This window comes from Misgurnus anguillicaudatus, chromosome 21 (assembly GCF_027580225.2).
Source record: "Misgurnus anguillicaudatus chromosome 21, ASM2758022v2, whole genome shotgun sequence".
NCBI lineage: Eukaryota > Metazoa > Chordata > Actinopteri > Cypriniformes > Cobitidae > Misgurnus > Misgurnus anguillicaudatus.
Window position 1 is genome coordinate 64,647,622 of NC_073357.2, and position 15,050 is coordinate 64,662,671.

A 15,050-nucleotide genomic window follows, 5' to 3' on the forward strand; every position below is an offset into this window, starting at 1 on the left:
TTAGTGTTTTTCTTGTGAACAGACTGAAGTGGATCACTCAAAAATTTCATCCAAAAACACAGTTAAGATCGACAGAATTTTGTAAATCTTGAAGTCTGTGTAGTGATGATTTAGATACTCCAGCTAAAAAACCATTACAGTAGTCAAGATGTGAAAAGACAAATGTTTTCTCAACCTCGGACGGGATTAGTTTTACATAGGGAGGTGGGGTAAAGCAAGTTTTTATCAGAGGTTCTCTGTGATTTTAGTCCAGTCCGAATGCTCTATGTCAGTAATCATTACGGACAATGTCAGTAAAGATTACGGCGTCTTTTACCTTCTGTAAAAAGGTCCGGAGAAATTACCTCAGGTAATACTAATCCAGTGCGAATCGACCAGCTGTAAATATACACGTAAATCGCGTCATTTCCTTTTAATTTGCGGGTTTCTTTTAAATATAAAAGCTTTTTAATATATATAAAGCGCTTTTTTTAAAAGAGGCATTTACTTGCGTTCTAGACGGAGAAACAAGTCAGTGGCAGGTCAGTTTCTGAATAAAACACGACACAAACTTAAAAAAAAAAAGTCAAATTCACTTCTCAGATGCGCGGAACTGTTTACGAAACTGACGTTCTCCCCAAACTGAAATTAAACACAGTGTTTCGCGTTTTCCTTGTCTGTGTCATGTTGTTTGCACATCTGATATCTGGAAGCAAGGTAACGTGCACGTGAAGACGAGAGGTGACGCGCTGCGCCAACGAGTTACACCTCCCACTTCTGAATGTTTTACAGAGATTTCTAATCCCGTCCGAATTGACCATTTATATTACCCGACGTCCTGTGGTAAAATTACATTACGCCATCTTCCCCTGTAAAACTAATCCCGTCCGAATAGGGCTTTAGTCACTCAGGACATAAATGTGCTATATTTCTGAGGTGAAAAAAGGACGTCTTAACCGTATTCTGCAAAAAATGACAGCGTGGCATCAAAGATGACACCAACATTTATTTGTTTGCTTTGGAGCTCCATCAACAGATAAAGTAGGAGAACCAACAGCATTTCGTAGCAGAGGATAATGAGAGCAGAGGAGCATACATTTCATTTTAGAGCCATTTAAAGACAAATAAATTATTAGACATCCAAATCTTGATCTCAGTGATACAGTTGGACAGATGGACAATGTCCACATGTTAAACTGGTTGTGAATGAATATAAATCATCACTCTCTGCTCTTGACTAAGGAACTGTTGTACTTCATACGAATGCATGTATATTTAATATTTACAGTAAAGACTGAGGTGTTTCATTTTTATTACTTTTAAGAGACATAAACCTTTTTAAAGAGATATTAAATATTTCTTTGTAGAAGAAATATTTGTTGTGCTTATTTATTTGATTCTCTATTAAAACAATAATATACATAATTACTGCAAGTAATATAACAAAGGCAACATCTGTGGTGTTACTTTATCTAGAAAAAGTTTTAACAGTTACAGTCATCAAAGAGCACACATATTATCATCTTAAAAAAAATGGTATCTGAATCGGTATCGGACAATCACAAAGATAACAAATCTGTAATTGGTATCAGCTGCAAAAATCCTACTTGGAGCATCCCCATTTACAAGCCTGATGGAACATATTTAAACCCAAGCAACACCACTTTATATTGAATATCTGACATGCTGCCTTCTGTGAACGCAAATCATCATTATACTAAGGGGACGATTGGACAAATGAGACATTACTGTGTTTTTATGCAAGCAAAGGTGTCCAAGTTGGCTGTAAGAACATGGTTAAATATTAAGATTTTATCCTCGAGAGGACCAGAAGACATAACATCTAAGAAAGAAACAATTAGCAAAAATAGCATGATCAATAAATTTACAGAATGAAATAGATTGTGTATCAAGATGAAACTGAATATTAGTGATACTGACTGTAAAGAAAACTGATTGTAATCGGTTTCTTAATAGAAAGATGTCAACATCATTCATTCAGATTTACACACTAAACTCATTACTCACCCGTGATGTTGAGCGTTACAACTTGACTGTCATATGATTTATCTCCACTCACATAACAGTGAAATACACCTGCATCACCAATCCTGAGATTCTCCAACCTCAGCGAGACGTCTCCATCCTTTAGTCCATTAGACTGAACGGACCGCAGGGTCAGAGAGCTTCGGTTCCTGTACTGTTCCTCCTGGGTCTCCTGAACCTTTCCATCACGATAGAGAAGAACAGGAACTTTAAATTGTTCAGGCAGATACCAGCGAATCTCCAGAGCTTCAGTGTTTAATGGAGGAGATGTCCAGCAGGGCAGAATGACTGAAGATCCCAGCTGACCCACAATCGGATCAGGAGAAACCTCAAGATTGAATGAGTCACCTGAAAACAAAATGAAAGAGATTGAAACTCATACTTCCTAGAAGTAGAGAACTTTTTTGTCTATTAAACGGATGGAAAAAGAAGACAGGAAACCACAAGATCCCATTATTTCTTACACAACAGGACCATCAGCCATTGTTTTTGTATATGAATCTTCCTTGCAGAAGACGCTTTTCTTTCTTCATTTCTGTTTGCTGCGGCATCATTTGTGACCCGTAATGGCAAGTCAAATTAATGAGCACATTTTCAAAAATTAGTTATTTATATTGTGAACAATGTATGACTTCTGGAAAAACACAAACTGTTTGAAGTTGACAGAGTCAACAAAGTTCATTTTGAGAAAAATCCAGTTAAAGATTTTTGAAGGTTCAAAAGCAGATTCTCTGCAGCCATACCTTAAAATCACTGATAAAACTAATAGATTTAACACACATAAAGTAAAAACTATAATTCTTTATATTCTTTTATTTTTTGATTGACATTGAGACAGACCTACTATATAATGCAAGGATTTAAAATAATCTTACACATCAGATATTTTAGTTGTTATTCTAAAAATATTAAAACTGTAATTGTGTGTATTTGGGGTCACACACTTTAGATCTGTCAGTCAGCGTGAGGAAGATAATTTTTGAGTCTTGTTGCTCTTTCAATATCAAGCAAGTCCTGCACTTTTTCGTATTCCTGCATGTTTTTAAAATCGAAACCAAAATGTCAGACGCACAAGTAGATGAACAACCACCCTTTGTGTATTAGTTAAGCATTTAGGATGATACACCTCTCAGACATCATTCAAAAAAAAGATAATAATGAATGACGTCAGCAAAACTTCAGTAGGCTATAATAGATTATGGCTATTACTGCATCGATGCAGAATCGTCAACGCCCGCATAGCAATGCACCACACAATCGATTAACAGTGACACCCCTATCAGCCAATCAGATTTGAGAACCAGAAAGAACTGTTGTATAATGTAGTATATAGACCCTTTTACTGTTTGTACATGATGATGTAGCAATGTTTGCACACGCATTTTGGCAATGGCAGTATGTTGAGAATCAGCAGTGTGTCAAGCTATGTGAGCGATTAAGCAACACAGACAGAGAAAGTTATTTTAAAAAGTATGGTATTCAGCTACCAGATCCGTCTACTATAGTGGAGTGGATAGAAGACATTAGCAGATGGACAAATATACAGTGGCCAGAAACTTACGCCCCTTGATGAAATATTGATAAGTGCAACCGTAAACTCAACAACCAGACATTTTGATGCTGGGAAACCAGTTTGATAAACTTTCTGAGATGCTAAGACGTTAGAACCACTGAGGAACAACAACACTTCCGTTGCCAAAATGCGCATGCACTCATCACGTGGCCTGTAAAAGGGTCTATAAGAGTACTTGCTCACTTTGTTAATGTATAGTACAGTATTCTGTATTATTAACTGCAGTGAATTGATCAACTGTACCAAATACTGTAGTACTGTAGTATAGTATACTTTACTATGTATCTATCTTTATTATTGCCTCCCTATCACATAGTACAAAGTTGCTTTATTGTTTCCTTATCTTTATGAGTCGTCTAACCACATAAATGTAAACAACGCTGAAGTATATAACAGATATACATACAAAAGCAAGCAATTTGATAGCGTACAAGTGTGTGTGTGTGTGTGTGTGTGTGTGTGTGTGTGTGTGTGTGTGTGTGTGTGTGTGTGTGTGTGTGTGTGTGTGTGTGTGTGTGTGTGTGTGTGTGTGTGTGTGTGTGTGTGTGTAAGAGAGAGAGAGATGCGCTACTTTTCTTTCATCTGTTTGTATGTGCACCTGGTAATTATCTATGAAGGTAAATCCGTTTAAAAACTTCAGAGCATGTAAATTTTAATTTGAGAGCTTGCAAAACAAAAATATTTGTACTTGTGCACTAATATTTATACTCACAGTCCCAATGTGAAAACGTGCAAACTCAAAATCTGAAGTTCAGTAATCACAAAATATGTGTAAAATTACAAGTTTGCAGGTCCCCATATATATATATATTTTTTTTTTTTTTTTGGCTGCATAAAAACCCATCAAGTATATCTTGGAAAAAAGCGCGGACGCGCTTCACACTGCAAGCATGCACGCGTGCCACACGACCGAAATGAGAGCCCTGATCTGTCACTGTCTGGAGGATTTGATAAAACACGTGTCCATGTAAGTGGACGTATGTTTTGGGTTTATTAAAGCATGTTATTGTATTAGTCTATAGTTCTTGCAAATTTAAAGTTAGCTAGCTGGTGATTTTGTAGTTTGAGCAACCTGCTAGCTAGGTTTCACGTGCCTGTTGATTAGATATAATTGTTGAGCGCTTTTGCTCACGTTATTTATGTGCATTATACATGTTACAGTAGTTACACTCCTTTAAGATAATGTAATTAATAGTGGGAAATAATCCGTTTTTACAATCTTCGTGCTATCCATCATCGTTCGCCAGATGTTCTACAACATCTGCTTTAGTTTGGGTTTATTAACCCTTTAGTTTCACTTCATCATGCAGCTACCCTGCTGAAAAAAACTATAAAACCATTACAGAAAATTCTAATGGTTTCCATTAAAATACTAGCCTGACGTTGTCATACTCAATTCTAGTCAGAATTTGAGTCTGATACCGCTCCATTGGGCTATGATTATGAGGTGTGTCTCAACCGAAAAATGCCTCTGCACACAATTGGATAGACCTATGACCAATCAGAGCAACGGAGTGTGTGACGTTCAACGATGTTGAAATGACGTCTTTTGCAGTCTGACCGAACTGCTAGTTATTTCGCTACAATGACACTAACATTGTGATTATACTAAGTCTGAGTTAGCGAACATACATCAACACCTACTATGTTTACAACATTTCATTTATATCACAACATTAAGTATTTACTAAGTCATACAGGGGTGGTTTCCCGGAGAGGGATTAGCTCAAACCAGGACTAGGCCTTAGTTTAATTAGTAAATATAACTAGTTTTAACAAACATGCCTTGCTAAAAACATTACTTGTGTGCATTTTGAGGCTAAACAAAGTGCACTGATGTGTAAGATATGTCAGTGCAAGTTGTTTTCAGTTTGGACAGCTCTTACATTTAATTTAGTCTAGGACTAGTCTAATCCCAGTCCGGGAAACCGCCCCACAGTCAGATTATCTCTTACCATTTGTACGTTAGGTGAACTTAATCCACGACGATACCCATTACCTTTGCTTGAAAAATATCAGCAGCCACGATTCTGGGGTTCCGAAAAGACGCTGGCAAGGACCGCTAATTATATCCATCTCTTCGTACACACCGAGTTGCATCGCCTTGATACCCATTTCAGTTGCTTCTAACTTTGTCCTCCGTAAGTGCGACCAACTTTTGCCGAATCCCGTAGAAAGGACGTCAAAAACATCTCACCGATCAACAAATGCCTTGATCGCGTTTCTCTGTTCCTCTTTTAAAATCAATGTTCTGTCGATATTTTTTAAAACAGACTCAATGTCAGAATCCACACATCTGAATTCTACAGCGGCAGCCATTTCGTTGTAAATAGATTCAACACACGCACTCTTTAGTGACGTGGTTGATTACGTTACTGTTGATCATCTGTCCATCATCGTATAAAGCCCACCCTGACAATTTGATTGGTCGACCAGCTTTGGGACTCGCATAGTAGCTCCTCAACGTCCTCAAAATGTGGTGGGCGGGGCTAAGATCGGCTGGCACCCAGGCTATTAAAATACCAATAGGAACCATTAGCTTTTACCATTAAAATCACTACACTGTAGTGTGTTTTGGGCCATATTACATTAGAACCAATAAAATTCCCAATAAAACCATTAGAATTTTCTGTAATGGCTTTATTGTTTTGTTTTGTTTTTCAGCAGGGTATTCCCGTTAGAGGTATCTGTTAAAAACATTTAATTCATTAATAATCTAGTATGCGTTTATTTTCTGTCATAGTTTCTTCAAAATTAAGTTTTATTTGAGTGGTTTAAATAAAAATACTTTAATTTTCATCATGCCCCCTGGCCCCGCACAGCCACCTAACCCTAACCACCTTAACTGCGGGAAACCCTGAGAATGATGTTTCTTGGAAATCTGAAGTAGGAGAAAGTTTTCTGTGATTGTTGGGGTTTGGGGAAGGGAATAAAATATAGTTACAAGAATAAAAACATGAACGTTACGTCTATGGAATATCCCCACAAACTATGGAAACCTGTGTGTGTGTGTGCGTGCGTGCGCGCGTGTGTTTGTTTTCTTACCTGCAGCATGTACGAGTATCGTCTTCAGAATAATAAAACACAACAAACCTACAAAATATAAAAACCACAACGTCAGATTACGAGGCGTGTGCGTGATTTACACACAGATACCTCACATTCATTCATCGTGTAAATATACTCACTAGTACAAATACAGAAATCTCCTCCAGATGACATCTTTAATAAAATAACACAGATTTATCGATAATCCGACTGAAATGACCGCGCAAATGTGTAAAATCCCCAACCCCTTTTACTTTCACTTTTAGAATGGCCCTTTTTGTTCTTCTTCTTCTTGGCGGGCGGCTCGTCTTCTCAAAAGCGCATTACCGCCATCTACTGGATCACTAAGGCTGCGTCTGCAATTATGTACTGTGACAGAAGGGACAGAATTAGATTAGAAGGCTGCGTCTGGAATATACCCACACTTGCTGTCCTTACACTTGAACACTTGACCACTTACATGACGTATTTCCTGTATTTTATGTTCTAGTGGGCGTGAAGATCCTAGCGTGCATGTAGAATAATCACCCTACTGAACACACTTACTGAGAAAGAGAAAGTGTAAAAATGACAAGCAAGTTGCACCAAAACGTATTCGTTTTTATTTAGGCTCCTTAAAATAAATATATTTAAGTTTATATTTAATTAAATGAACACATAATCACTTTGAAATTAACTTTTGCCGAGCTTGAAGATTATTATTTACTTATCTGAAACTTTAAGAAGCAGAACTCTTACCTGTAAAAACTATTTATTTTGTGTTATTAAAGTTAGTTTATTCAGTAGTCCCTGAATAAACCACACAAATTAACTGATAAAAAAAGTTGCAGATATTTTACAAAATACATGCTAGCACCAAATAAATGTGCAACACTTTTCATTTTACAATCAGCTTCCAGAAGAGCTCAGATGTGCTTCAACAGTAAACACTTTAAATCTAGATTAAAAACACATCTGTTTAAATCTGCATTTACTGAATGAACACTGACTGCACTTTTAACTCAAGTCCTCTTTGACTCTTTTTAATACATTTTAAACTGTGTTTTTATCACATTTATATTCTTTTGTTATTTTAAACATTCATGTATCTTTGTTTTTATTGTGATTTTACTGTGTGTCTCATATACACATTACATAATACATATTGTCTCATTTCTATGTAAAGCACTTTAAATGAAATCTGTGTATGAAATGTGCTATATAAAATAAACTTGCCTTGCCTTACAACCAAAGTAATATGTAATATCCATTATGTTAACTTACAATTAAACATTACAATTAAAAATTTCTGCGAGATCTTGCGAGGTTTGGGCAAAAGTCTTAAGTTTTAAAGGGGTCATATTATGAGATTTTCTTAAAGGTGCCATGGCATGAAAATCTGACTATTTCCATGTTTAAGTGCTATGATTTGGTCCCCAGTGCCTCCACCAACCCAGAAAATGTGTAGAAGATCAACACAGCAACCCAGTCCCGGCAAACCATTCTCCACAAGCACATGAAAAAAATAGGTCGTTGAAATTTGGCTCTCCTCATAATGTCATAAGGAGCTCTTATTATAATTATACCACCCCCCAACCCGCACCATCCAACCACAGCACTACCACCCAGTGCAGAGAAAAGCACAATTGAGTTCCAACTACAACAAACCACCATCATTGGGATCAGTGTTTGCACTTCATCCGCTCATGTGCATTTTAAAGGACACACCCAAAACGGCACATTTTTGCACACACCTACAAAGTGACAATTTTAACATGCTATAATAAATTATTTATATGGTATTTTGAGCTAAAACTTCACATATGTACTCTGGGGACACAAAAGATTTATTTGACATCTTAAAAAAGTCTTGTGCCATGGGCCCTTTAAGATGTAGAATAAATCTTTGGTGTCCTCAGAGTGTGTAAGTGAAGTTTTGCTCACATATACTCCACACATAATTTATTATAGCATGTTAAAATTGATAATTTGTAGGCCTGAGCAAAAGTGTACCATTTTTGGGTGTGTCCTTTAAAATGTAAATGAGCCAATGAAATGCAAACACTGATCACAATGATAGTGGTTTGTTGTACTTTTAACTCAACTGTGCTGTCAAGTATTTTTTCTTTCTCACTGCACTAAATGGCAGTGCTGTTATTGGATAGTGCAGATTAAGGGGCGTTATTATTGTAATTCGCGTGGCTACCTACCTCACAAAACAGCTCTGAACAACCTAATTTACCATATGCTTGTAGAAAATGTCTTACCCAAACTAAGTTACTGGGTTGATCTTAGGGTGTTTTCACATATAGTTCATTTTAAAAGAACCAAACTCAGTTCACTTAAAGTGAACCAGGAAAGGAACTAGCTGAATGTGACCTCAGTCCTTTTGGTGTTCACAATATAGTGGACTCAAAAGAGGACCCAGTTCTCTTTTTGGTCCTCTTCAGAACTAAAGTGATCTCAGACCTTTTCTTGTTCACATCACAACTTCAAAAGAACTCAGATCCCAGCTTTCTGTGCAGCAGTTTATTTTGATACAATGTCCAAACAACATGCAAAGCGGACCGGGACCTCATTGATTTCACATATCAAAAAGAAATCGAACCACAAAAGAACCCAAAAGCGAACCGTACTCAGACCACCTCCTGACGTGGTCTGAGTTCGGTTCACTTCTGGGTCCTTTTAAGGGGGTCTGAGATCACTTGGTTTGTTCACATATACACCCTGAACTGATCTGAGAGCGTTTGGAGGGCTCAAACGAACTAGGTGTGAAAACACCCTTAATCACATTTTCTAGGTTTATAGAAGCACTGGGGACCCGATAATAGCACCCAAACATGGAAAAAGCCTGATTTTCATGCTATGACCCCTTTAAGACATGGGACAGTCTTGTGCACTTACTTGGTGCTCTCAAGTGGCCAAGACAACAAGTGTGGGTATTTGAACGCAGCCATTGCTCACTGGTTTTGGCATTGCATTGTGGACATTTTTAGAGAACGAATGTTCCAGTGCACTGGAAGGATTTTGCGATTGAGACAACCCTTAAAATGACCGATTCCCTGATCCGTGCCCTGACTACTGAACAAGATGGGTTTAGTTTGGGTTTGGAAATAACTGATCGTAACCGCAAACAGCTATCTTTTGCCTTACCCTCAATTTCCACCGACTGCGGAAAGTCAATCGGTTTCCATTCAAGTCAATGTGTGTATTTCCACTGACTGCGTTCCGAATCCGTCACAGCTCCGGCCATCCGCAGCCCTCCGGCACAAATACGCAGAGCTTCTATTTTTGACGGATGCCGGACAGCTCCGCAGGGCGGAGCCATGACTTTATCGCGTGATCATACCTGAATTCGCGAGATCTCGTGTTGTGATCTGGGCTGGTTTGTAATAACGTCATAATTCAACGTCATAATGGGCGGAGACAGAACTAGATATCGCGCGATCTTCATGTGAATTTGCGAGAACTCACGGGTCCTCGTCACTTCAGCACGCAGCCGCTCTGCAACAAATACGGATCCGGTGGGTATTGGCGGACGGCGGAGTGCGGAGCCGTAACGCAGCGGAGCCGATCTGCAGCCACTCCGCAGTCGGTGGAAATCCGGGGTTAGCTACAATCTATAGACCTCCGGGCCACCATGGAGATTTCCTTAAAGAAATAGCAGATTTCCTGTCTGAGCTTGTAGTCACTGTAGATAAATCTCTTATCGTTGGTGATTTTAATATTCATGTGGATAACCCAAAAGATGCATTAGGATGTGCGTTTATGGATGTTCTAAATTCTCTCAATATTAGACAAAACGTGACAGGGCCAACGCATACTCGTAAGCACACATTAGACTTAATTCTGTCACTCGGACTCAATATTAATGACATCAAAATATCACCTCAGAGTGATGCAGTTTCTGACCATTACCTTGTGTCATACACTGTCCTTCTAGATAGGATCACTCAATCCACAACATGCTACAGATTAGCCAGAACAATAATTTCCACTACTAAAGATAGCTTTATTAGCACTCTTCCAGACCTGTCCCAAATTAAACATGTAGCAGATAACTGTGACGATCTAGATATTGTAATAGAAAACCTAAACAATGTCTGTTCTGACACATTGGATGCCGTTGCTCCCATTCGAAATAATAGAATCAAAGAAAAACCGCCAGCTCCATGGTATGACCATCACACTGCAGCCCTCAAAAAGGCAACTAGGAAAATGGAAAGAAATTATAGAAGCACAAAGTTAGATGTATGGCGTGCAGCATGAAAAGAGAGTGTTAAACAATACAGACAGGCTATAAAAACAGCCAGATCTACCTATCTTAGCAAGCTTATAAATGAGAATCATAATAACCCTCGTTTCCTCTTTAGCACAGTTGCAAAACTGACTAGAAACAAAGAACAAACAGAAACCAATAGTAAACTTCAACACAATAGTAACGACTTCATGAACTTCTTTTCTAACAAAATTACGGCTATAAGGAAAAACATCATCATTCATCACCTGTTTTACCCCCTCGTGGGTTTTTGTGTTTGTAGTTTTAATAAACCTTCGGTTTATTTTACAGTTGTCTGCGTTTGGGTTCTCTCCTTATTTCTACCGTGACAAAAACACATTGCGCCATTGACTTTAGACTTTATAGCAGGATTTTTTTGGTCAATGGCGTAGTCTATTTTAGTTGCCTCAAAATAGCAACGCGCCAACAATGCGCCTGAACACACCTCGTTTTCAGACCAGAACGCCTATGGGCACAAAAGGGGGCGCAAATGGATTTGCTATTTAAACAACGCGGTGATAAACGTGAAAATTAGGGTGGAAACTAGCGAAAGACACTTGCGCCAGGTGTAAGATAGAGCCCACAAAGTTTTTCTTTCAATGCAATGTGAATATAAATGAATGAAAATATATTTATTTTTGAAATATATTTCAAAATATATTTCAGTACATATATTTTTGGCCATTATGTAATTATGACAATTACTAGTATGGTCTTTAGCATTATTACATTATATAAAAAATGAAAACAATATTGGTGAGTTTCATTAAAAACACATCCAAACATGACAGAGCTGAGAGCAAATAATAATTGTGTTTTTGGGTTGGGGTGATGTATAAGTTTTTATTTATTTCACACATGAAGAAGACACACAACAGCTATAAAGACAGAGAAGAGAACATTTAACAAAATAAACTTTGACTAACATTATTACTGGATCACAAAAAATAACATTATTCACTAAATCACAGCATTTACATTTTCACAATTATTTTGTATCGTACCTACAAACCCCAGAAGATTAAACACTAAAATTTGTACGGAGACCTTTTTCATTTATTTAATAATCAGTTACCCCTTTCAACTTCAAAACAGCATTGAACACATTTTCTTTATATTTTTATGTAGTGTTTAGTGAATCCAGTAAAGGAACGGTAGGATCGGATGCTTCTGCAGGTTCTGAAAGATCCAGAATTTTTAATGAACTTATATCCCCTACACCTGGATTAAAGAGAGGAACGACTGATCCAGAGAACTTTGTGTTCATGGTTAGTAGATGTTTATACTCAGTGATGTCATAAAATGACAGCTGACCTTTATCATAATCTAACAGAACACCCAGACGCTGAGGTTTTGGAGAAAATGAAAGTGTTATTGATGTTTCAGTGCTGGTATGAAAGCCATTCGGCCCGTCTGAACACAAGAACCAGAACCCATTTGATGGAGTTAAAGCAGATTTATCTGGTAAATCATAATTCCCCTGTTTCATCAAACCAATCAGCCAATAATCTTTAGGATTGACATTGTTTAGTTGTAACTCAACCTCCCAGTAATGTTGTCCATCGTTGAATGCTTGATCTCCACATACACACAGTTCATATGGGAATACTCCAGACTCTTTAGGCTGATAACTATCAGAGTCTCTCACTGCTCTTAAATCTTTTGAAATCGTCAGATCTGGATGTGCAGACTTAGGGTCAAGAGTGATCACAGCTGTAAGATAAATTAATACAAATATAAAGAATATTATTTTCATCATGAGATTATCTTTAAAAAATAAAAACTGAGATGATTTCATACCTGCGTGTTTTCTCAGTTTCTTTATTAATTCATCATTAAGAACTAAAGTGAAGGAGAAATATTAAAGTGGTTTAGAGACTTACTCGAGAAGGTTTGTAGTTTCATTGAAATGATTTTGATGTTAAAATGAATTGAAGATTTTGTTTCTTACCCATGAGTGGAGTCGTCTGTGCGTTTGCTAAAATAAGAAATCAACAGAACAAACTATTTTATAATAAACTGTGAACTAAAATCACAATATCTGTGTGTACACACACACACACACACACACACACACACACACACACACACACACACACACACACACACACACACACACAATTACTCACTTACTGCCCATTGTCTTTGTAGGGCAGCATATATATCACACAATGAACATGAACCTGTTTATGGATATGACTGTTAATACATAAATGTTTCAGAATATTAAGCTTGTGTTAGTGTGGATTTAACTCACTTTCTTCATCTGTTTTCTCTTCATCTGTTTTCTTTCCTGTACAGAAACACAATGTGAAGAGATGATGAACTGGACACATAGCAAACCTTTATAAAAGACCACCTCACATCTGTTAACTAGATATATCTCACCTGTTAGTTTCTCTCTGTATTTATAGATGATGAAGCCAAACAGACCCAAGAGGGAGAAAATCACAAAAGTGAGGAACAGCGCCTTCCATGGACCTTCTGAGGGAGAACCTGCTGAGGTTACAAAATAATCTGGAGATTTATATTTCTCCACACAAACATCAGACAAACATTGTTTTATGATCGTAACACTAATTTTAACTGACATTTTTCTTACTCAATAGACCTTAACCGTAGGCTACTGTTACTTGTATGCTTTTTGGTTTAACTGCCCAGGAACACCAAACACAATGGCATTAAATAAGAGAGGAACGGGCAGGCAGGTGTAGGACATGAACAGATAATGATTTGATTTAATCAGACACTAGTGATGGGCAGTCCGGCTCTTTTCATAGATTCGGCTCTTTCGGCTTGGCTCCCTATAGAAGAGCCGGCTCTTACAGTTCCACCCCTGCCTGCGTCTGAAGATTCGCCTCTGCTCATTCCCTACAAAGAATCAGCTCTTAGAGCGGCTCGTTCGCGAACGACCCATCACTATCAGACACCAAACTTCAATCATGCTCTCATGAAAAACTCAACAGAAGATCCTCACAGAATCATGTCTGTCTGTTATAATATGACCAGTACTGTCTCTGCTTTTCTCTTCTCTAACCTGAATATGACCTGATGGCCTGTATGTCAATCCCTCCTTTTCTCTCCACTTCACTGCTGAGCGACAGATGACAGAAGACCTGTTGAACGTCAGATGAAGAGACGAGTGTCCAGCTCTGGACAGAGAACGTCCCATCCGTTGCACGTGTATGAGAAGTTCCTCCAGTAGAGAGGTCCATTCTGTCCGACTTCCACGCGACACTCGGCTCTGGAAACCAACCGCTGGATCTGCAGCTGACGTTCAAGCGTGTGTCATCGCTCACAGGCTGTGAAAAGAGAACCAGTGGGGATCCTACAGCTGGAAGATCACAGACACATGTCAGAAACTCGTCAGTAATCCAATGTGAACAGACTGAAGTGGATCACTTGAAAATTTTTATGCAAAAGCAAAGTTAAGATCGATAAACTGACAGCAAGTGGTCAACCGATATTGTTTTTTGGGGGGGGCAAATGCTGATATTTGAAGTTCTGTATTGTCTATCATATCTGTAGTTCTGTGTAGTTCTTTTGTTCATTGGTTCTTGTTAATTGTCTTCATAAATGTGTCTTGTCATCTTGTTAGCCCATTGGCAAATAAAATGCAAATGGAATTTGCTTACCGGGACTCTGTCTGGAAATCTGGTTATAAAAAGGAGGTCGGTATGCACTTCATTCAGATTTAGTGCCAAGGAGCCAATCTAAGATCAGCCAGTCAGCAGACACAAAGTCTCGTTCCCTTCATCAAGGAACAGAGGTTACAGACGTAACCAAAACATTCCCCTTCTGTCACTCAACATTGGGTCAATGAAGTGACACTAGGAGTCCCTATGAAAAATGCTGCAATGCTAAGCAAGTTATCACCTATGACAAAGATAAGCTAGCAAGCCTAGCGTGCCAGGGAACTTTGCATAAGTTAAAGCCGCTCTATGCATTTTCTGCGTTTTTGTCAAAAATTGACCCCTAGAGTCGCTGGAGAATATATGCATAATAGGATAATAAGAAGTTTATTCCAAGTGTAGAGTGCATATAATAATAAAGTACCGCGTTTGCTGGTTTATAACATTTTTATATGATTGGAGCTAAATCACAAGTAAACAGTTTATAGTCTATTTCTACTGTATCATTTCATTT

The 15,050-nt window shown here is 38.0% G+C and overlaps 1 protein-coding gene and 1 long non-coding RNA gene across 6 annotated transcripts in view; one reads left to right on the plus strand and one right to left on the minus strand.

Annotated features, from left to right (window-relative positions):
• cabz01076234.2 overlaps window positions 1-15,050 on the minus strand; it is a 42,799-nt gene that overhangs the window by 19,828 nt on the left and 7,921 nt on the right. For 2 of the 5 annotated variants that reach the window (XM_055218388.2, XM_055218376.2), the window contains exons 1-3: window positions 6,787-7,009; window positions 6,644-6,691; window positions 2,008-2,373 (exon numbers count right to left, since the gene is read on the minus strand). In XM_055218388.2, the coding sequence (XP_055074363.2) occupies window positions 2,008-2,373; window positions 6,644-6,691; window positions 6,787-6,820 (448 nt within the window). In that variant the 5' untranslated portion in view covers window positions 6,821-7,009. Of the gene's footprint in view, window positions 1-2,007; window positions 2,374-6,643; window positions 6,692-6,786; window positions 7,010-11,733; window positions 12,747-12,855; window positions 12,883-13,161; window positions 13,198-13,292; window positions 13,404-13,941; window positions 14,239-15,050 lie in introns of those variants that run through there. The other 3 variants (XM_073859626.1, XM_073859625.1, XM_055218380.2) reach the window with 3 other exon arrangements.
• On the plus strand, window positions 12,034-14,535 carry LOC129453982 (uncharacterized). The gene is made up of 2 exons (XR_012360152.1): window positions 12,034-12,172; window positions 13,206-14,535. It is a non-coding gene; the product is annotated as an uncharacterized lncRNA (long non-coding RNA).